The sequence below is a fragment of the Tiliqua scincoides genome, chromosome 5, assembly GCF_035046505.1.
Source record: "Tiliqua scincoides isolate rTilSci1 chromosome 5, rTilSci1.hap2, whole genome shotgun sequence".
NCBI classification, from domain to species: Eukaryota; Metazoa; Chordata; class Lepidosauria; order Squamata; family Scincidae; genus Tiliqua; species Tiliqua scincoides.
In genome coordinates this window covers 82,247,487-82,269,025 of record NC_089825.1, presented here as the reverse complement: position 1 = coordinate 82,269,025, position 21,539 = coordinate 82,247,487, and the positions used below count along the sequence as shown (strand labels likewise).

Below are 21,539 nucleotides of genomic sequence, written 5' to 3'. Positions count from 1 at the left end.
GAGCTCGGGGCATTGTACATAGTTCCTTCCCTCCTTCTGTTCTCACAACAACCCTGTGAGGTAGGTGAAGTCAAGAGATAGCAATTTACCCAAAGTCATCCAGGAAGCTTCATGGCTAAGTGGGGATTTGAACCTTGGTTTTCCAGGTCTAATACCAGAACCACTACTACACCATTCTGGCTCTCTTTCCCAGCCCTACCTGCAGATACCGAGCCCTTCCCCTTGTTTTCCAAAGTAACATGTAGTTCTGTCCTAAAGGCCACAGCCATTACATGCATATTTCTTCAACAATGACCCAGTGGGGGATTCCTTCCATTTTTAAAGAAGAGATCCATTTTAGGAAGAAGAAACTGGCAACACAAATCTGTTCCAAATCTCTCTCTCTCTCTCTCTCTCTCTCTCTCTCTCTCTCTCACAGACACACAAACACAGTTTTTCCACTGCAAGGATAAAAATGTGTTCAGGAGGGCAAAGGTATTTATAGTTGCCACTAAAATGCAGAGAGTAGAGCCTGGGAATTCAGGGGTGGTGCCTGTCAGGGGCTGGAATCTGGAGGCCTTTGGTGATTTTTATTTGTTTGTTAATTATTAAAAAGAGTTCTGATCTTCAGTGCAAGATTATTACCCTCTTTTCAAACTTTTCCAAGATACACTACAATGCCTTTATTGAGGCTTATCCCAGAAAGAGAACAATACTCATGCTGGAAAGAAGAGGTTATTTACAATTTAATGGGGGGAGGACTGGGGAGAGGCTCAGCAGTAAATCGCCTCTCTTTACTTCCAGCTCTTCAGTCTGAGAGTTCACTCCATCTCCAGAAACCCCAGGGAGGAAAAATCCCAAAACTATGGGCAAAATCTGAGATTTGGCAACCCTTAATTCATCAACCCTTCCCCATGAGTGGGAAGAACAGTTGAAATGGATTTGAAATTGAGAAATTGCCCCTCCACTCTAAATTACTCTCCTCTATGAAAGTGGCTCCTTCCCCCCCGCCCCCCAAAGTTGTTGCAATTTTGTTACGTGCTTCTGGAAGGTTTACTTAAGCCCTAAGAATGAGGACTCCCTGTTCCCAGGGAAAAAACCCACAGGCATACTCAAGCCACTACTCCTTTATTTTGTCAATAGAGAATCTTGGAGCAACATTTGAAGTTGTATCACATCAATATAAAAATCTCTGCCCAGTCATCACATGTCCCACTATCCAGTGATAGTGAACTTCAGGGTACAATGGCAAAGCCCATGCTTTGTATGCAGAAAGCCCCAGGTAGGGCTGAAGGGGGGAGGGGAAACCCTGGTGAGCCACTGCAAGACAGAGTACACAGTACTACCCTAAACAGACCAACAGTAGAAAGCAGTTTTCTATGTTCCTTCTTCCATGATAAACAAAGAGATCCCAGCTCCTGTCATCTGTTTTCGCCTTTCCACTTCCCATTCCTGAAATGCACCTGTATATTTGGGAGCCAAGCACTTGCATAAGATCATAACAGGATGAAGCTCCAGATACATTTATAAACATGCCATGAAAAAGACCATCCCCATTATCTCCTTGTGGTCCACCTGGATTGTGAGCATCTACTTGAAGGATAGTAAATTCTTATCGAGTGAATATGAATCCAAATAGGGAATTTATTCATTCCCCTGGATCCTGACTAGCTCCAAAGTTGGATACACACATGTGTACAGACAAAGAAAAGCAGGTTTTTAATGTTGCAATCTTGTACACACCTACTAAGCAGTAAGCCCCACTAAATTCAGCATGACTTACTTCTGAGTAGACATACCTAGAATTGCTTTATAAATTATGAGAGCAGAACATCTGTGGTAAATCTGTACTTATGAAGGGTACTATCTAGTCTCAACTGACAACACAGAAGTAGTGTGCATCTGTATGGAACTGCATCAACAACCATAGTACTAGCCAGCTGTCCCTTTTGGGAGGAGATAGGAACTGGGCCCCACTACCCACCATTCCCTCATAAGAACATAAAAAGAGTCCTGCTGAATCAAACCAAAGATCCACCCTGTCCAGCATCCTGTTTCCAACAGCCAGATGCTCCAGGAAATTCACAAGCAGGGCATGGAGGCAATGCCTCCATCCTGCTATTTGGCCCTCAGTAATTGTTACAAAAGGTACCTCTGAACACAGTAGTTCCATTTATCTATTAGGGCTAATAGCCAATGGCTTTTCTCTTCCTCCTCCATACATTTAGCTATATACAAACACAAAGTGACCCTTCAGTAAAATCAGCTAATGAGGGAGCTATGCCCTTAGTATTAGCCAACAGTTTCCCCATCTCCTTTTTTAAAAAAACATTTCTTCTTTGAAAAAGCAAACAGAAACACTGCAGACAAGAGTACCTCAAACTGTAGATTTCCAGATCATTTTCTTTTGTTAAGGTCCTCCTCCCCTTTTCATTTTGCTTTAACTAAGCAAAAAAGAAAACAGGTAGGGACAACTAAATTCTCGTGAAGAATCAGAGGCAACTGGTAGGAGTCAAAAATGAAAAAATGTTTCTTTAAGAACAGAGAACACAAAGAATGAGGTTTTGAAACTCAAAACAATAAATAAAAAGAAAACAAACCAGAACCACAGAAAAAGATATCTACCCTGAAACTCACAAGACAGAAAACACAGATAGGGAGGGGACCCAATCCAAATTAACACAGGAAAAAAAAAGAGAAAATGAAGTTTTGGAAATCTCAGAACTTCAGACTTACTAACACCTGGGCTGCAACCCTATGCACATTTATATGGTAGCAAGATTCATTGACACAGTGGCTCCTACTTACAAGTAATCATATATAGGCTCATGATGCAAATCACACATCTCCCCTCCACCGTTAATACCCTCAGTGTGACCCTTCTTGGCTCCCAGACTAGGAAGAAGAGCAGTAAAACTGGCCTGGAGAGCGAGCAGGCGAGTCAGCTTACCTGGCCCTGATGTTTTGAGTTTCCGCTGCCGCCTCGCCTCCAAGCTCAGAACTGGGGAATCCTGTTCAGTTTGAATCCTTTATCTACCTGCCTCCAAAGTGGCCACGCCTCCTCCTCCTGACATCATATCAGGTCAAAACACACAACCAGACCAGGAGCAACTCAAGTACTATAGCAGGTGCACAAAGTCTTCAACTTCCCTCCCCCTCAGCCCACACAGACAGTTTGATGTTTAACTTTCCTTAACGTTTCCTCTTCTCATCCCCACCCCCAAATTCAATCTCTCCTTTCAGATCAGGTCATGACAATATTTCAAATCACCTAAAACTTTGCCAGCTAGCAAGAAAGGGCATTTGGCTTTGCTTGCAAGCCTGATAAAACCAAACTTGACAGCTTTGGAAGACTGGAGGTTGGAGAATTAAGCATAGCATTTCTAGCTGGTCTGCTGAACAGTATCTCAGCAAATAAGCTTCCAAAGGAGCAAATTCCACAAAGGTAGCCATGTTAGACCAAGATCAACCTGGACAGGTAAACCTTCACCAGGACTGTACCATTTTAGACTATGCATGGAGAATTCCTACAACATGCATTCCCTGCACACAGAAAACTAGCATGTCAAGGAAAAGGGTTTTATGTGCAGGAAATGCATGGAAGGCATTCACATATAAGCCTCTCATAACATGGCACAACTCAGACTGACATAAGAACTAGATTCAAATCTTTCCTCCAATGCCTTCTCTCATAGTAGTTTTCAAAAGCCTTCTTCTCCATAATTCCCTATGCAAGAATAGGGTGAGCAATATTGCACCTTTGTGCCATGGCCACTGGTAGCTGTGCATTCAGCATTCGTTTAAAAAAAAAAGGAAAAAAAAGCCTTACCTATGTACCCTACATGAGTGGGGAATCCTGAACAATTAGTGCTTCTTTTTGCGTGAACTATGCAGGTAGGGCCCCTATTTCATGAAACGTGTTGCTGTCACGGGAGGGTGTCATGGCCAGAAAGTGCAATTCCACTACTCTCCCTCACGTTCAGTAAACATAATGGAGATTAGATGAGAACAGGGCTAAAACGTCTATCAGCAAGTAGCAAAAACCTATTCTTCACCGACATGACTGGTGAGGATACACTTCACATTTGCTACATCTGCACACTGCAAAGGATTTTGGGAATTAGGGAGCATTCTAAGGAGTGTTATCAGCCCATTTTGGGCCTTGCATTGCCCCCATATAAATAGTGTGTGCCCTGGAGTTAACCTATCACTTCCCTGGTACTATGCACTGCAGAGGAGGTCCAGTAGTTGTGGGCAAGCTAGTTGGTGTAGAAATTGCCTACGATCATTTATCTTCCCATTGAGAATCTCTGATAAGCATCCAAAGAATCCAGTGCTCTATCATATCCCCTGCTTTTTATTTTAGATTTCTACTCTAGGCCTGAGCTCATATTGGTTTATGACATATCCTAATGCACACAACTTCCCTGTGAGGGAGGCTAAACTGACTTTATCACAGTTTTTCCACAGCCACTCAGGGTGCAATCCTAACCAACTTTCCAGCACTGGTCTAGCTGCAATGCAGCCCCAAGGTAAGGTAACAAACATGCCCTTACCTTGAGGAGGCCTCCTTGACTGCCTCTCCACTGTAGGATGCAATGCACACCATATTGGCATAGCTATGTCAGTGATAGAAAGTTGGGTAGGATTGTGCCCTCAGTGAATTTCCTGGCTAGGAAGGGATTTGAACTTGGATTTCCCATACCTACAACCAAGTGTCAGTCTGGCCTCTAAACATAAGAGCTATATTATATGACTAGAACAACAAACAGACCATAATTCCCAATTCCAAAAAGCCCTTATACGTAAGAGTACACATGGATGGAGCCTAGCCACACTTCCCAAACCTATAAAATTGGCAATACTGAAAAGCATCACTCAACTAATAAAACGCTATAGGACAGGGTTGGGAACTTGACTCAGACTCGAATCGTGAAAATGCATGTTTTCCATTGACTCGTGAGTTGCACGCGTGGAAGACTTCGGAAAAACACTGAAGTCAGGGTCCCCCTGACTCAGCACTCGTCCCCACGCATGCAGATTTGAGTCTGGGACTGGGTGTGGGTGTGCTTGCTTACTGTTTTTTGCGGTGTGAAAATCCTCATGGGGCCATCATTCTGACCGGGCGAGCAGCAGAGTGGTTCCAGCCAGGAGGAAGGGAAGGGTTAATGTTTACATTTGCATCTGAGTAGGAGAGGGGGAGGCAGGAACTGGCTCTCTGATAGGAAGGAACAAATGATCATTGGACACAGGATGGGAGGGTTTGGTATTTTCTTTAGCTGAGGGAGGGCAGAAGGAGGAGTCAAGTGGATTCTTGCCTTATGATTGGCTGCAGAAGCGGGGGGGAGGAGGCAGGGAAGGGGGTCAGTTCATAGCAATCACAATTTCCTCTTCATGGCTCCATTGTTGGGGGGGGGGAAGGCTATTGAATGACCAGTGGGACTACTTCTGCATACAGCTGCAAAGGATTGGGTTGTGCTGCATGTGACCCTCCTCCCTCTTGCAGCTTCTCTCTCGGCTCTCTCTCCCACCCCGTTTACAGATGGGCAGGGACATCAAAGCGGCAGCATTCAAAGAAAGCTTCAACACACACAACAGCCTAGCAGCAGCCCATTTCTTCCATGATGGGCTTTTTAAGGGGGGGGGGGTCAACTTGACTTCTTTAGAATTGCGAAAGGGAAACTCAGAAAGCGACCCCTGTTATGACTCTTTTTCAAGTTGAGTCGCAGGGGGTGGTGACTCTAGACTCTAATCAAGGAACACTGGGTTTTCCCATTCCTGCTACTGAGGATAAGCTTTTTTTCTGTTTGTGCAGAAGTTTCTCAGAAAATGCTTTGCAGACTGCAGTCCTCAAGTCATGTCCCTGTAGGATATGATGTGCAGCAATCCTTCCATGCAATATCCAAACAAGAACATCCTTTTAGATCTTCCCCAGTAAACCATTAAGCTTCCTCATTTTAAATATTGTGAGTGGCAATCAGCACCCTCTAGTGACAGTTTTTAACATTACTTCAACTCTGATAGGGTTCATTCCCATACTTCACTTGAATCCATCCCTACATAATGCGCAGTCAGACACCGTTTGAGGTTCATACCCAAGTTCTTTTTATGGTAGTTGTACAGAGAAGAATGAGGGTTTAAATTAAAGAACAAAGACATGAATTTGTCCCAGAATGCTACTGGTTCTCAAAAGGGGGGGAGGGGCCCTGAGACAAATAGGTTGACTGAGTTACTGCAATATCACAGAAGCCTGACATTTAGAGAAATGATCTCTCATCTCCATTTGCTCATTTGCTGTGGTGCAATGGAATGTTCACAAATATTTTAACTGCCAAGTAGGTAAATTGTCGGTATAAGGTGCCTAGGAACAGAAGGAGTTAAGAACTCTTGGTGGGTATGACACAGAATGGAGACAGCTACAGCAACAATGCTCAGTTATTTGGCTGACTGAGTGAATGTAAGTAGGTGCACGTGAATGAGATGCTTCATGCATAGAGTGGGTGTCAATGTATACAAGCAAGATACTGAATACAAAAAATGCCCACTAAATTTAACTTGTGTCCATATATTAACAGCCATATACACAGGACTGGTGCACCTTCTTTCTCAGCATGAAAAATGGAAGACACTGGAAGAGAAGCTGTCCATCATTACCAGACATGCTTTTAGAAAAAAAGAAGTAACATGCACATATGGGCAGGGGAGGCAGGAAACAACAGTGTGCAAGGACCCAGTGTACTGCCCAATGGAACATCTATGAAATTCAGCAGCAAAAGGAAAACAGAAGCAAGGGTGAACGTGTGTTACATGCGTAAAGAACCAAAATCGGAATTGGAGGAGAAAGTTGAAGTGAGAGAGGGGTACTGAGAACACCCCACCCTGCTCTGATCCACAGGTACTTGAACTTTTGCTGTCCAGAGGTGCGAGCCATAGGGTGACAGCCAAAGGGCTCTTAGCCCAGAGTTTGTGGCCCTGCTAATGCCATGGAGAGTAGTACCAAACTCCCCTTAGCCCTCTGTGGATAAAGACGGAAAGAAGTCAGAGAGCTGACAGCAGTAACAGCTGCGACAGTGCCAGCAGAGATATCAGTATGAACAGATTCTACAGCCACACACACACACGCCGCCGCCGCCGCCGCCGCCACTACTACTCTAGGTGGAGTGTGGAAATGCAGTTCCATCCCTCCTTTCAGTCAGTACCATCTATACTGGGGAGGAGAGGCCCAAGATCGGGAGTGACAGCAGCATGGCAAGAACGGGGATGAGTCTCCATCAAAAGATGCAGCACCAAAGGGAGAGGATTTCTCTCTGGTTCACCCCTTCTGTAAGCAGCAAGAACCCTCCCTTTTCTCTCTTGTTGGTGAACCTTGCTAAGAGCAGAGCAGTAACCTGTTTGGGGGGTGGGGAGGTCTTTAGGGTAGAGATCGATCAGTGGTCTATGGTGGCCTAGATGAGAGCTGGGCCACATAATGTGCTAAAGTTTTCTTTACTAGTTTGTTCCCTTGCTTTCTCTGGTGACTTGTGGGGTGGAAGGGATGGGAGAATGTGAATGGGAGAGAGGGATAAGAGAGTGGGTAATGCTTGGCTGTGAACTGAGTGGATGGTTTAGATTGCTTGTGGGGTAGGCCCCTGCCAGGAGGAGAAGGGGAAAGCTACAGATAGTTCAGGAGACAGCAAAAGGCTGAGAATTGCTCTCTGTGACCCAAAGCAAGTTAAGCCTAGACAGAACCTAGAAACAGGCTTTAAAAAGCACTTCATTCATTTGCTGAGGGGGATCTAGTCTCTCTTGACCCACACTGTATGCCCACTAAAGAAACTGAGGCATGCATCAAGTGAGTTTTTTCAGTCAAATGGAGTCTGAAGCTGATCTTGGGTCTCCAACGGTTCAAAAAGAGAAAAAGGCTAGCGCCCCCCCCCACAAGAAAGACAGAGACAATCACTAACCGTACAGTCAATTTAACTTACAATGGAATAAAGACAATAATACTGAGGATTTGGTAGGTCTTTTATGAGAATGCACTGCAGACCAAAGTGCAGGGTTTGGGAGCGTTGTGCTGCAGGGGTCATGGCAGCAAAGGAACTGATCACACAAACCTCCTTGGATTAAGAAGGGTCTCAAATGATAGAGGGCTGTGAAGCAAAGCCTTAACATGTGCAGAGGCAGTAGCCTTGAAGTGGACAGAGCAGGGAGCCTTTTAACTGAGTGGGAGAGACAGGGGCCCTTGGGGAGAGAGAGAGAGAGAGAGAGAGAGAGAGAGAGAGAGAGAGAGAGAGAAGTGGCCCATGTAGTTTGGCTGACATCTGTGCTTACTTTAGCCATTTCGGTAGTGCTCAGAGAGAGAGAAGGAAAAGAATGAGAAAGGGAACGGCTTTGTATGATTTGTGCTGAAGGGGGTGATTACGTGGCCTTTTAATCAAGTGTGACTTTCCTGGCCTACGGATCTATAGCTTCTTGCATTCAGCCCTTGAAATAGTCACATTACTGATTTGGTCCTTTGCTCTCCAGCCAGGTACCCAGCATCAAGCACATGTATTTAAAAGCAAAGGGTCAAATCAGTATGCCATGAATAAACAAATAAAATATTGACCATGTAAAACCATGTACGTTTTGTTCTTAATCCAACTATGTCCTCAGCTGTGGAATCCTAATCAGGCTGCAGCTCTTACTAGTTGTCTGGACCTCACACTCAGTTTTATTCTTCTCCAACACTGCCTGAGGCCCAAGCCCACACAGGGAGAACTCAGCCAACAGCACCCAAATCCTGCCCTTCTGCTTAGGCCCTCACATGCTGCTGATGCATTGCACTTTAAATGTTCTATATGAATGTTCATTTTGCTGCAGTATGCAATATGGAGATTCTTTCTGTTCAAATGTAGAGATGTAGCATCTTTCTATCCAAATTCAATGGATAGCTTCTTTCAGCAGCCAGTAACCACCAACCATGAACAGAGGTGTACCACCCGTGCGTCGAAACATTGTGCATGCCCTGGGTGCCATCGAGGGGGGGGTGCCAGAGTATGCACTCCAACTGCTTCTCCATCAGCAGTTGGCCCCGTCAGCAGTGTGTCAGGCAAAATCACCCAGCCAGCTTCCGAGAGCGTGCTCACATTCCAACTGCTTCCCTACTGGGAAGCAGTTGGAGTGCGAGCATGCTGATGACATAATGATGCTGTGTGGCATCATGACATCAGGCGTTGCCCGGGGCACCAGAAGCCCTGGGTACGCCACTGACCATGAAGCATTATACAAAAGCCAAGAAAAATGGTAATCTCCTATGACACAGCAACCAATAGCTTGCCCAGAATCCCACTTTTAAAGTAGAGCAAATTTCTTATATCTTCACCAAACAGAGCAAAAATGGCTATTTGTGCTCACTATGATCAATTCCAATGTCTGATTTGACCACAAACACTGTGGTATATTGAAAATAAAAGCTATGTAAAGAGCAGTTGTGTGAACTGGCTCCCAAAATGATGGACAAACACACTTTGAATTACATTGTTAGTGAAAGGTTGGCCTGCATTTAAAGAGTACAGTAGTAGTGCTACTGTAGTTTCTTTTCCTATCTATAGTTTTGTTTTTTAAAGAGCCCCTAGCTGTTTGCAGACAAGAGTAGAGGGGTAGAGGATGTTGTGTATCACATGAGCCCATTTCAGGTAGAAGAGAACAGCTCACTGAAGCCTGGGTTTTGGGGCTGGGAGAAGAAAAGACAAGGGAATATGCTACCTTTCCTTGGATGCTGGATACTGAAGCAATGTGATCCACCGTGGATCCACTCCTGAAGCCGCAGTCCCAGTGTGGTTGATTCTACATTCTCCTTTAAAAGGGAAAAAAGTTACAATGAGCACTTCAGTTTTGCAGTAGCCAGCAATCCCTTGATGGATCACCATGTCAGAACAGGTCTGCCAGATCAACAGTTCCTGAAAAATCTGTTTCATATTCTCCACTTTTCCATATTCTCCACTGTTTCATATTCTCCACCAAGATTTCATAGGGTCAGTTTCTTGCAAAAAGCAGGTATTTGAGACCTGTGGTGTTTTTGTAATGTTTGCTTATGTACAACAGCTGGAGCACCCAATCAGAAATGAAGTGAACACCTGGACAGGCAGAACAAGCAGCAGCAGTCCCCAAAAGCAATGGAACACCCTTGCACTCCTTCCAAAACCAGTCAAGTATGGTCTTCTAAGCAGCTTTAAATTGTTTCTCTGCTCTTCTGTTGCAAAAAAAAGAGTTTCTTTTAGCCCTTATCCCCAGGCAGGTGGGGTGTGACACAAATTCCAGTGACTTTAAGTAACCAGTAAAATGCAATTTAAAACTTCTGCTTTGTAATCATGCTGACCTTGCGCAAGCATCCATGCATCCGCCCCTCACCAGTATGGCATACAAAAGGGTCGAAGTCCCACACTGCCTTCTTCAAGAACTCCCTTGTGTCCATTCCTGTGCAATCTCCCTTCCTCCACACATACCAGAGGAAGGGGATTTGTAGTGGGGAGGTATCCATCACACATTGATAGGGATCCATCAACTAATTAAACAATTAAGTACAAACCCAACCAGTTGAATAGATGGCTGTATACAGAGCCAGATCATTAGTCTGTGCAGGCCAGTACCATGTACTCTGACCAGTAGCAAAGGTCTTTCCCAGTTCTGCTCCCAGACGTCATTTTAACTGGAGATGCTGATGACGCCCTGTATTCAAAGCACTTGCTTAATCGCCGAGCTACAGCCTCTCTTCAATCTTTTAGTACCAAAAATGCTTGGAGAAGCTAGGTCTTGCACTCTATTACAATTACAGTATACCTTGCCACTGGTTTGGGGAAGTGTTAAGTCATCCTAGGAGATTGTTTTGAATTTTTCATTTCAGCACTGACATATCTGCAGCTGGCACTGGTTTGGTTCCCTACATCCAGGACTGGCTGGACCTGAGGATTCCTTGACTGATTTTGCTTTGAAACTAAAATCACTGTCTCTGCTCCCTGACCTTCTTATTCTCCTCAGTTGGTGGCATCTCTAAAGACACAGGAAGCTTCTGCCTCAGGAGGACAGATACTGATCCTGTAAAGATTGCCAGGAACTTCTTCGGGTGAGGGAAGGGGAGACTTGAACAGGAGGATGCTCATCAAGCAAAGGGAGGAGGGCTGAGGCTCAACATTATCCTCTTCCCCACTCTCTTTCACTGAAAGGAATTGCTATTCTGTTGTGCAGTGGTTGAAATTAACATGAGATTTCCAGCAATGAGGAGCTTCTTCCAGAATTGTCCTGGCAGCAGAAGCAAAGGCCACATGAAAATCCAAAGCAGCCAAAATGTTAAGAGAGGAGCTGGAGGGGGGAGTCAAGGACTACATGTATGCTGGGTATTTTGCACAGACCATGGTAATGAGGCAGAAATGGGATCCCTAAGAATCAGACTGCTCTATTTTTTGGCTTTGAGTAAGTTCGCAGACCTTATGGTTAAGAAGATATGCCTGAAAGTGTTTGAAAAATGCCCAACGAAAAATTAAGACTGCAATCCTATACACAGTTACCTGAGAGTAAGTTCCATTTAATGCATTGGAAATTACTACTGTGCAGGCATACTAGGATTGTGCTATAAATGTTTCAGAAACTGTGCCTAAAAAAGAGGGACTAGAGGGGGCTGACTAGTAGCATCACAGCTGATACATAAATCTGATTATGGTTACAAGGCTGAAACAGCTGCAAAAGTGTCAGGGTTGAACTGCTGCATCATCCTGGACTGAAAGCAATGGGCTGCAATTGCTGCTGGGGTTTTAAAATTAGCTGTAACCTTGGCACTCCTTTCTTTTCCTCGCTGAAATCTGCCAAATCCCAAGGATGATAATCATTTAAAAAAACCAAAATATTATGATCAAAACCTTTTATAGAACTTTATATGCAGGAAGAGAGCATCAGATCCTAATACTCCAAGGAAGACTTTAATCAACATAATGATATGTTCAAAATGAGAAGCATTTTTAAAACTGTTGGGCTCAATGTGAGCTCAGCAGAGGCCACAGACAGATAGATGTCTGCAGCCTTTGCTGGGCTCAGAGGACCCTCTAGAGGCGAGGGGAGTGGAGCTCCTCTCGGCTCTGGAGGAGGGGAGACGTCTGCCCATATCCATGGTGTCACGTACCTGCAGGGGGTTCCGGGAGGCGAGGAGAGTGGAACTCCTCTCGGCTCTGGAGGAGGGGAGACTTCTGCCCATATCCATGGTGTCACGTACCTGCGGGGGGTTCTGGAACGGAACCCCCGCGGATACAGGGGCATGCCTGTTTGCCCAACTTCTTTTTAATAAAATTTCTTTTTTTTTTCCGTCTGGTCTTAGTCCCTTCAGAAGGGTTCCCCAGATTCCCAAATTGCCCATCTCTCTCCACAGTCTAATTTAAAAGGGACCCCTGGATTTGGGGGCTAACTGCTAACCTAGGAGGGAGGTTTTCTCAAGGCAACCTCTTCCTGCCTAGAACTCCCTAGCTTTAGATTGTGGCAACAGCTACTATCCTAATTTAATCCCAGTCAACTGGTAAAATGGAGGTACGGGGTGGTGGTTCTTGCTAGGCACTGACAGCTCTTGCCGACCCCCCTACCGTCCCATCCTGCAATTACAACTAGAGACAGACAATAGTATTTAGACAGCTGAAGGTGATAAAAAGCATAGAACACAAGTTGTGGGTGTGCAAACTCAGTCTACCTTTATCTCTAGGAAACAAGTTCAACAGGATTTTCATTGTTTCAAGAACCCGTTTGACCAGGAGCGAAAGCAGGACAAGATAAATACTGTATGTCCATACACCACAGGGAGCAAATCCATTCTCAACCCCTCCCCCATTTTAAACACTCTTACAGGCATTGCCTGTCTCCAGCCTTATATTCAAAAAGGAAGCATTTTATTCAGTGAGCACCAATTTGTACCTGAACACACCATATGAGTTACACCATGGGTGTCAAACATAAGACTTGTGGACTAAATGCAGTCCCTAAAAGCAATTTCTCTGGCCCCCATTATAACTGGGCTCTCTAATAACTTGAAATTATTAACAAGATTTGCACACTTTCTCTTCTGTCATTTGCAGCTAATGAGTTTCTGTGTAAGAACAAAGTACCATCATCTGTTTGATGATGTCACTTTCTGTTTAATGATGTTACTTCTGGCCCTCAGCAGATGCCATGAAAGCTATTTGGCCCACTATAGATGAAACTAGCTTGACACCCTTGAGTTACACTGTCTGGTGGGGGGGACATGCACTGAGAGCCAGTGGTTCTATACTGTTAAAAGTGCTGGACTAGACCCAGAGAATCCCCAGTTCAAATCCCCACTTGACCTCAATGGCCACCAGGTAACCTGGAGCCAGTAACCCACTCTCAGCCTAACTTACATTACAGGATTGTTGTGAGGATAAAATAGGTGGGGGAAGAACTATGTATGCCACCCTGAGCTCCTTGAAGTAAAAGAGAGATAAAATAAATATACATTATATTTAAATAAAATAAATTCCATTTGCTGGTACACAGACAATGTAAACACTCCCAGATTCTCTACTACTACTGATAAGGGTAGTTACATAAAATACTTATGCAAATGTGTTTGCCTGCACACATATATATACCCAAATGTTTGAAATTGCCTTATACCGTACTAAGTGAGAACAGGGAGTCATCTCTGTATTCCAAAGACATCTGTTATCTCCACATTCGTTAACACTGTAGGAAGTTTTACTCTGAGTTAAGATTTGGCCTAGAACCCTAAGAGGGACAGTTTTCAGGTCTGGAACAAAGACAGTGCCAGTGAGAAAGTACAGAGTGACTTTCTCTCACTACAGTAACCACAATCCACCCACCACACACCTGAGATTATGGAGCTCTCCTGAGTCTAGCATCTCACAATTTAAAGATTAATCTTTGCTTGAGAAAAAGATGGCTGTCCTAGAAAAAGAGATATTAATTCCTTTGCCTCACCACTGAGTAATCACAAACAACCCCTGCACAGCCTAGGCTAGGAGGCTCGGCTTCCAGACAAAGGGGCATGATTTCCATGTTTTGCCATTTTCCTCCTAAGAAATTAGCTAGAAGTTCCCAGATATCAGTGGTTACCTTATAGTAAGAAACAACACTGCGACTTCTCTTGTGCTCGGGGCACACAGAGGCCTTGCCTGGGAGGCCCCGCTTTCGCAGGCACGTGCAGCAGAAGACCACCCCTACAGCTCTCCTCCAGTGCAAACCACGGGCCTCTTGCATCCTGTGGTCCATCAGTGAGATTCTCCAGGCTGTCTTTAAGAGAGCGCCCCCCTTTGCTGGAACTGGGAGTTAGAGACTGCTTTCCACCTTCCTCCAAAATGACTCAGCCCATAGTTGCATAGATGGCTATTTCCACACCCCCTGCTTTCCAGCCACCCCACCCCCACCCCCCAGGTCTGCTGAAGTCCCATATGCTTCACACTCAGATTAGATGACAGGACTGGATGTTTGAAATAGTGACAACTACAGAAGATCCATCCGGCACGGCTTGTTCTGTACCAATCCCCTTATCTCCCCCCATCTTTTCGCCTCCTCCCAGTCCCTGTGGCACAAACTTGACCCAAAGGACCATCAAGAAGAAGGTACCGCTGGTGGCTGCAATGTATGCTGTTGGAATCTGTCTGAGTCTCCTTATGGAGTAGAAGTCATCCAGAGACACTGAGTGACTCAAAAGCCACATGGTGCCAAGCTATTTCTGTCTGCTTCGAGATGGAGGCAGACAGGGCCAAGTCAGGCCAAGCACAGCCGGCAGACCAAGAGTAGTTGGGAGTAGGGGGTAGGAGGACTTCCCTATCAACCAGGCCTTTACGTAAACTCTGTAAGAAACACGCAGCCATTTGTATAGAGAAATTCACTGCTCCATTTGACAAACCAACAAGGTCACATGAGGTCACAGAACCACATGAGAGATTTACAAACTTTGCTGGGACAAGAGAAGGGTTAACAAATCTCTTCCATTTGTCACCCAAACCAGGCATCACCAAATAAACTTTTAAGAAGGTGAACTTACCAGCTTTATCTGGGGAGATACTTTTTTTATTATAGTTCTTACAGAAAGAATGGCTACTTTTCACTCTTGGCTCTTGGGAGGCTGAGGGGACGGAGTGTTGACTCAGTGCCGAGTCCTATCCAACTTTCCAGCACCGGTGCAGCTGCAATGCAGCCGAGGTAAGGGAACAAATGTTCCCATACCTTGAAGAGGTCTCTGTGACTGCCTCCCCACTGCAAGGTGCAGTGCACTCCCCATCGGCACAGCTGCAAAATGGGATCTGGAAAATTGGATAGGATTTGACCCTCAGTCAGAGGGAAAGGAAGACTGCCATGCCCAATCTGGCAAATATTAGCCTTCCAAAGTCTGGGCACAACATGGCAGCTTGCATTACAGAACTCATTGTGGGACAAAACAAACAGCCGGCTATAGAATATCAGATATTGTTCTGGATGTTATAAGTCTTTAGATACAGAAGAGCTGCATCTAGTAAACTCACATTGCAATCTAAATGCTGTTAGCACCAGCCACTGGTGCCGAAAAGCACATTTGGGATGACTCATGAGCAAGCAGGCCTGTGCTGCCCTGCTGGCACTGCAGTCAGATCCCTGGCGGCCGGCAGAGATGAATGCAGCACCAAGCGGCACAGGGGGAGGTGGAGAGCAGTATGAGGGTGGAACATAGGCGGACAGGGGGCATACAGGGGCAGGGGGAGGACAGAATGGGCACAGGACAAGTCCAGAAGGGGGTGGGCTCAGCAAAGAAGACCTCTACCTGTATCCTAACCCCCTTTCTGGGCCTGGTGACTTTACATGGGTCTTCTTGAACTTGCACCAGCAACATCGCTGGCACAGATCTGAGAAGCTCCATTGGTCAGGCTGGGGTTTTATCTGGGGTAAGGGTAAATGTCCCCTAACCCCAAGTAGACCTCCAACCTCCTCCTAACCAACACAGGATACAGCACAGGCCACTTGGCCCAGCTGTGGCAGTGCCAGTTAGGATTGGGCTGCTTGTCAGTCAGATTGAGCATAGTCACATCCATACTGACAAGACTTACTGCACATCTGCTTTGATTCACCTGTGCCTCAAAAACCAAGAACTAAGGTTGAAGTATTATGCATACTTACTAGGAAGTAAATCCTAGTGAACTCAGTGGAACTGGCTTTTAAGTAAGCACACTCTAAAACAGTTTCATATGTACAGAGTTGACCTTCCCATGAAACATTATAAAGCAATGGCTTCGGGCATCATAACCCAGAGGAGGTGCTATTTTAATGTGTTCATTCTCCCTCTGCAAGCTTCATCAGATGCAAAAATATGCAAGGCTCTCATGCTGCTCCTAGACTTTCTTTGCTTTCCCACAAAAGTGCTGCCTGAGGAAGCTTCCAAAAGTGACTCTGTTCCATCTGGATACAGACTGGGTTCTATTTACGTTCCCAAAGTACACATGCAAACACATACATACCCCGCCTTCCCTGTGACTTCCTCAGGGTCTTTACATTAATGTCTTATTATTAAGAATATTTTTATACCGCACTGCTTTTAGACAAAAAAGTTCACAAAGCAGTTGAGACAAAACCAAATAATTTTATACTACTTAGTACTAATAAGTACTGGGAACCCTTAAAAGTGCTGCTGGATGAAGCTTTCAAAAGTTATTCTTATCCATATGGATATTATTTGGTTTGTTTTAATCCAAACTGTCTGGGATGATGAGCTACACCTAAGTGAAAGTAAAGACAGTGAGATGTGGCTATTTAGCCTTATCCCATCCTTTTACCATTCTCTCGCCCTCTCAAAATGTCTATAGCACTTTTAATCCTGTCTCTATGTCCTTGACTCAGTGGGTTTCCAGTCAGGTAAGAATTACTGGGAAGTGAATACAGGACAGAAACAGTGGCGTCACTAGGGTTCATGTCACCCAGTGTGGGATGCCAACGCATCACCCCCCATGCAGTGGGCGAGGCAGCACCCCAGGTGGTGGGCATGGTGATGTACCATCATTCCCTTCTACATAATTATTAAAGATGTAATATTTATACCTCCACTCCCCACATGGTTCTGATTCCTCTAGAAAAAAAGAGAAATATGGACATCTATAGTTTAAAAAAAAATGACGTTGGTTAAAGACTAGGGTTGTGGTCCAGATTCTGAAGAAGATGATAACAGTCCAATCCTATTCAACTCTGGTGCAGCAGGGCCAGTGGCGTCACTAGGGTTTGCATCACCCAGTGCAGGATGCCAGCGCGTCACACACACCCCATGCAGTGGGCATTGCAACACCCCAGATGGTGGGCATGGTAATGTACTATCACTCCGCCCCCACTGGTTTTTTGGATGTACCTTTTGATAGAACAAAGATAGAACACATTCTGCATGAAATTACGCATTGATTGATATATAACATGCTGGTATTATTCCTCCAAACTGTGATTTTAGTCACTAATGGTGTCACACACACACCCAGGGTGTCAACTTACTAACACCTTATTGCAGCAGTTCTCAAACATTTAGCACTGGGACCCACTTTTTAGAATGACAGTCTGTCCAAGACCCACCAGAAGTGATGTCATGGTGGAAGTGACGTCATCAGGCAAATTAAAATAAATAAGCATAAAGTCCCTTTTTGGGAGAAGGGCAGGATAAAAATAAAGTTTTATTATTATTATTATTATTATTAAAGTAAAACAAATAATTAAATAAGCAGAAGCCAGCCCTGTTCCAAGTGAATTTCCTCTGCAGTCTGCCTGCAATATCCCCCCCAAATCAGTAAGGTTTTCAGCCCTTCCCAGTGCCCAGTTCAATTTAAGAATTTCTATTTACACCAGATCACTGTCAGGATCCACCTGACTTCGAAAGTCTCAAAAAGTTCACCTTATCAGCTAAAGCCTCTGTTTTGATCCTTTGTAGTGGGGGGGGGGGGAAGCTGCCTTCTAGAGCATTTGTTGAGCTCCAGTTCCATCAAATCAGGATCATTCTGAGGCTTCACATTCCCCTTTGCCTGGCCTGACCACCAGCCAAGGCACGTTTGCTTACTCATGAGTAAACACAACTGTGAGGATTAGTTTCGCTTCCCCTAGGGCTCAATAAATTCGTCTGCTTGGAGGGACAGACATCCTTCTTAGGTGTTTTTAGGGGCTGCATTCATTGGATCAGGACCATTCTGGTGTCGTTGGATTCCTCTCAGCCTGCCCTTTCCGATGGACTAGCAAGCTCACCTACTTGCAAATAAACGCGCGATACAGCTCAGTTTCACTTTCCATAGGGCTCCTTGCATTTTTGTTCTCCAGTTTTTTGGCCACCACTTTTGATAGAAAGGAGATATTTCACTCTGGTTTTTTGCATTGCATTCTGCTGGAAATTCCACATCCAACACTATATAACATGATGGTACTACTCCTAACCACCATGATTTTAGCGTGTCACCCCCCAGTACATCACCTGGTGCGGCCTGCACCACCCGCATCTCCCTAGGGATGCCACTGAGCAGAAACCAACAAGGTTATTGGAATAGCCTACTGCCACATCAACCCCAAGGCACCAGAAAATCTTATTCACAAAACATGGGTAGTGGGTTATTTGGAAAGCCCAAGGAAACCAATTCTATGACCTGAGCTCAAGCCTGACCTTCCAGCTCCCAACCCCAGACCTTCTAGAATTGGTGTACTCTTGGACTTCAAAAATAGAAAGTGGATTCTATTGTGCAGAGAGCATGGTGAAAATCTGCACCTTTCCAGGCAACTTTCAGGAAATACTATACCCCTTCCTCTGCCCTGGTTTATTGCTATCTCAGAAGATTACCACGCTCTTTCAGTACATACTTAGATCTCTTAGAACAACAGGAGAGCTCTTGTCTGCAGAGGTGAATAGTGAAAAAACAAGGAGACAAAAAATAGTGTGGTTTATTTGTTATTGTTGCTCCTCAAGAAACCCTGGGGATTTTACAAAGAAGCTAAGAATCTTACTTAGCCCTCTTCTAAAATTCCTGGAGGAGAAAACATGCTAGTTAAACCACTTTAAAATCAACTTAATTTTATAGTGCAGATATAGACTAAAACAATTTTAGCATCTGATTTGTTTTGAGGGGGTATACTTAGACGTATTCTTGTCATAGTAATTATTACAATTAGTTACTTTTAATGTTTAAAGTTAAAGTCCACATGTAGACTGAATAATTCCTTACAAGTTAATGTGGACAATTTTTTAAATCATACATCAGTAATGACACTGGGGACCAGTGTCATTAAATTGCTTCCTGATCAATAAATTGCTTCCAGATCAATATTCAGCCTGTGAACTATCTGGCCATCCTAAGTCCAAGGCACAAATTCACTTATTTACTCATTTTATATTCCACTTTTCTCCCTGAAGGGCACCCAAAGTGGCCCAAAGAGAATTCCCAAACTGTATATTATGAATTTTCAGTGGGCTAAGCAAAAAACAACAACAACAACAAAACAACCCAAAGGTTTCCAGGAGTGCTGATGCCAGTTTGCTGGAGCTCCTGAAACAAAGCCCAGATCAAGCTACTCCCCCTACAAGTTTACTACCAGCTGGTGACAGGAGCTCCTCCCACCTATCAGTGAATGGTAAGATCTAGGACAACTGGTTCAGAGTTAGGGTTGGCAAGGGTGGGGGGAGCCCAATGAAAGGCATGGTCCTTAACCATGGCCCAACCCTTGATGTTGACCCTGGCTCCATGAGCCCAAAACCCACCCATAGATTGGGCTACCTGCCACATCTCTGCACATTTTTGGGGTTCTTGCTATGCCTCTTTCTAGTCAGACTCTTCTGGGGCAAGTAACTTAACTATCTCTCTGTACTGATGTGATTGGATTGTTCACTCCCTAAAGGCAGAGATTACAGAATTACACACCCTGAGAGAGGGCTGCCTGTGCATCTTGGCATGCCACTGATTTGAACTTGCCTCCCTCCAATTAGGATGCAGATTCCACAAGTAGAAAATTTTTAAAAGCAATTTAGGATGCAGATTCCACAACAAGTAGATAATTTTTAAAAGCAATTCTTAAAGTATGACTGGAGTGCACCAATATGAAGTCAGAAAAAGTCATGTGCAGCACAATCCTATGCATGTTTATTCCAAAGTAAGCCCCATTGTGTTCAGTAAACATAATCTCTGGTACAGAGCAAAGGTGTGAAGAATTGCAGCTATGCCAGGCAATCCTATATTCATCTTGATAAGCCTAGCTGCTTGTATCATATACTAATCTAGCACAAAGGGAGAAGAACAAAGTAGAACTTTACAACACTTTGAGATGTGCAACTCTGCCAGCCACTCCCCTACTATATACCAATCATGGAGCAGCAAATGACAATGCCTCCATGTGGGCAGGGCATGGAACTAGGCAATCAACACAGAGCAATGGGGAAATGCCTCCAAGACACCAACTCACCACACCTAACACCACAATGCCTCCCATCACAGGGGTTGCTGTGCATAACATTCAAAGGCACACAAGTCCTGCTAGGATGAGGTGCCTGGCAACCCCACTTGTATATTTCTCTTAAAGATTTTGCTGAGGAAGCACTTGTACTTGAACACATGTTATTTTGTTAGCAGATAAGTGTTTCCCACCCCATTTGTGTCTTACCTTTGCTGGCCCCCTTGCTACCAGGGGTTAGGGTCTGCATTGTGTCCAGTCACTTGCTCCTTGGGGCTTAAAGCCTGTTCTCTGCTGCCATGGTGGGCAAGAGCATAGGAGGTTCCTTTCTACTACATTAGACCACTGGTTTAGCTAGTTCACTATTGTCAACACTGACTTTCCAAATTCTCAATCATAAATTTTTCTATGCCCTGAATATAGATTAAACCAGAGACCTTCTGCATACAAAGCAAATATACTCCCACTGAGGTAGTCAATAGAGGACAGAAAACAGCATGATAACAGCTACATTTGAGGAAAACAAGCAGCAGGTGCCAGCAATTATGCAAACAGGTAGGCCCAAGGTAGATGGCTAGATGGGTGGGATGATGCAACAAAGAACCTGTATCATGTGCAAACCAAATAATTTGTTCATGTTGTGCTTCCTCTGATTGGTTCATGTCCCATATAGTTCCTCTAAATCTGTTTTAACAAGCAACCACATTTCAGGTTTGAGCTGGCAGTTTCCTCTGCATATATCATCTGTATTCTCTCACTATGCCAGCATTCCATAAACAAGTGCCATATCCCTGCCGCATACAACTGGGTGGATGCTATGGATGCTAAATTGAGTGTTCTTTATATGTGTCCTGTTGTGGTTGAATGATTAGAAAGCTGACCTGTAGATTGATCAATGTAAGTTCAAGATCTTGTCTCTACTTCCTCTTTTGTCTGTCATAGGGGTTTCTTTGGCATCCATACAAAATGTGAGTTTGACCTTGGTTGTAACACTCCTGCTAGTCTGGAACCCTGAACAGTGAGCTCCATCATTCCTCTTTACTTAAGTGCACTTGGGGCTTCCCTTGTCGATTGTCTCTGGTTTTCTCCTGGTAAAAGAATCTTTCAAGTTGACAGGTTCCTCCATGGGGGCTTGAATCCTTGCCCTGAGGAGGTTC

General features: G+C 44.6%; 1 protein-coding gene across 2 annotated transcripts in view; it reads right to left on the bottom strand.

Annotated features, from left to right (window-relative positions):
* GRB7 (growth factor receptor bound protein 7) overlaps positions 1–14,297 on the bottom strand; it is a 71,311-nt gene extending 57,014 nt beyond the window's left edge. For both annotated transcript variants that reach the window (XM_066628420.1, XM_066628421.1), the window contains exons 1-2: positions 14,068–14,297; positions 9,706–9,796 (exon numbers count right to left, since the gene is read on the bottom strand). In XM_066628420.1, the coding sequence (XP_066484517.1) occupies positions 9,706–9,796; positions 14,068–14,223 (247 nt within the window). In that variant the 5' untranslated portion in view covers positions 14,224–14,297. The remainder of the gene's footprint in view (positions 1–9,705; positions 9,797–14,067) is intronic.
* Between the last annotated feature and the right edge of the window lie 7,242 nt (positions 14,298–21,539).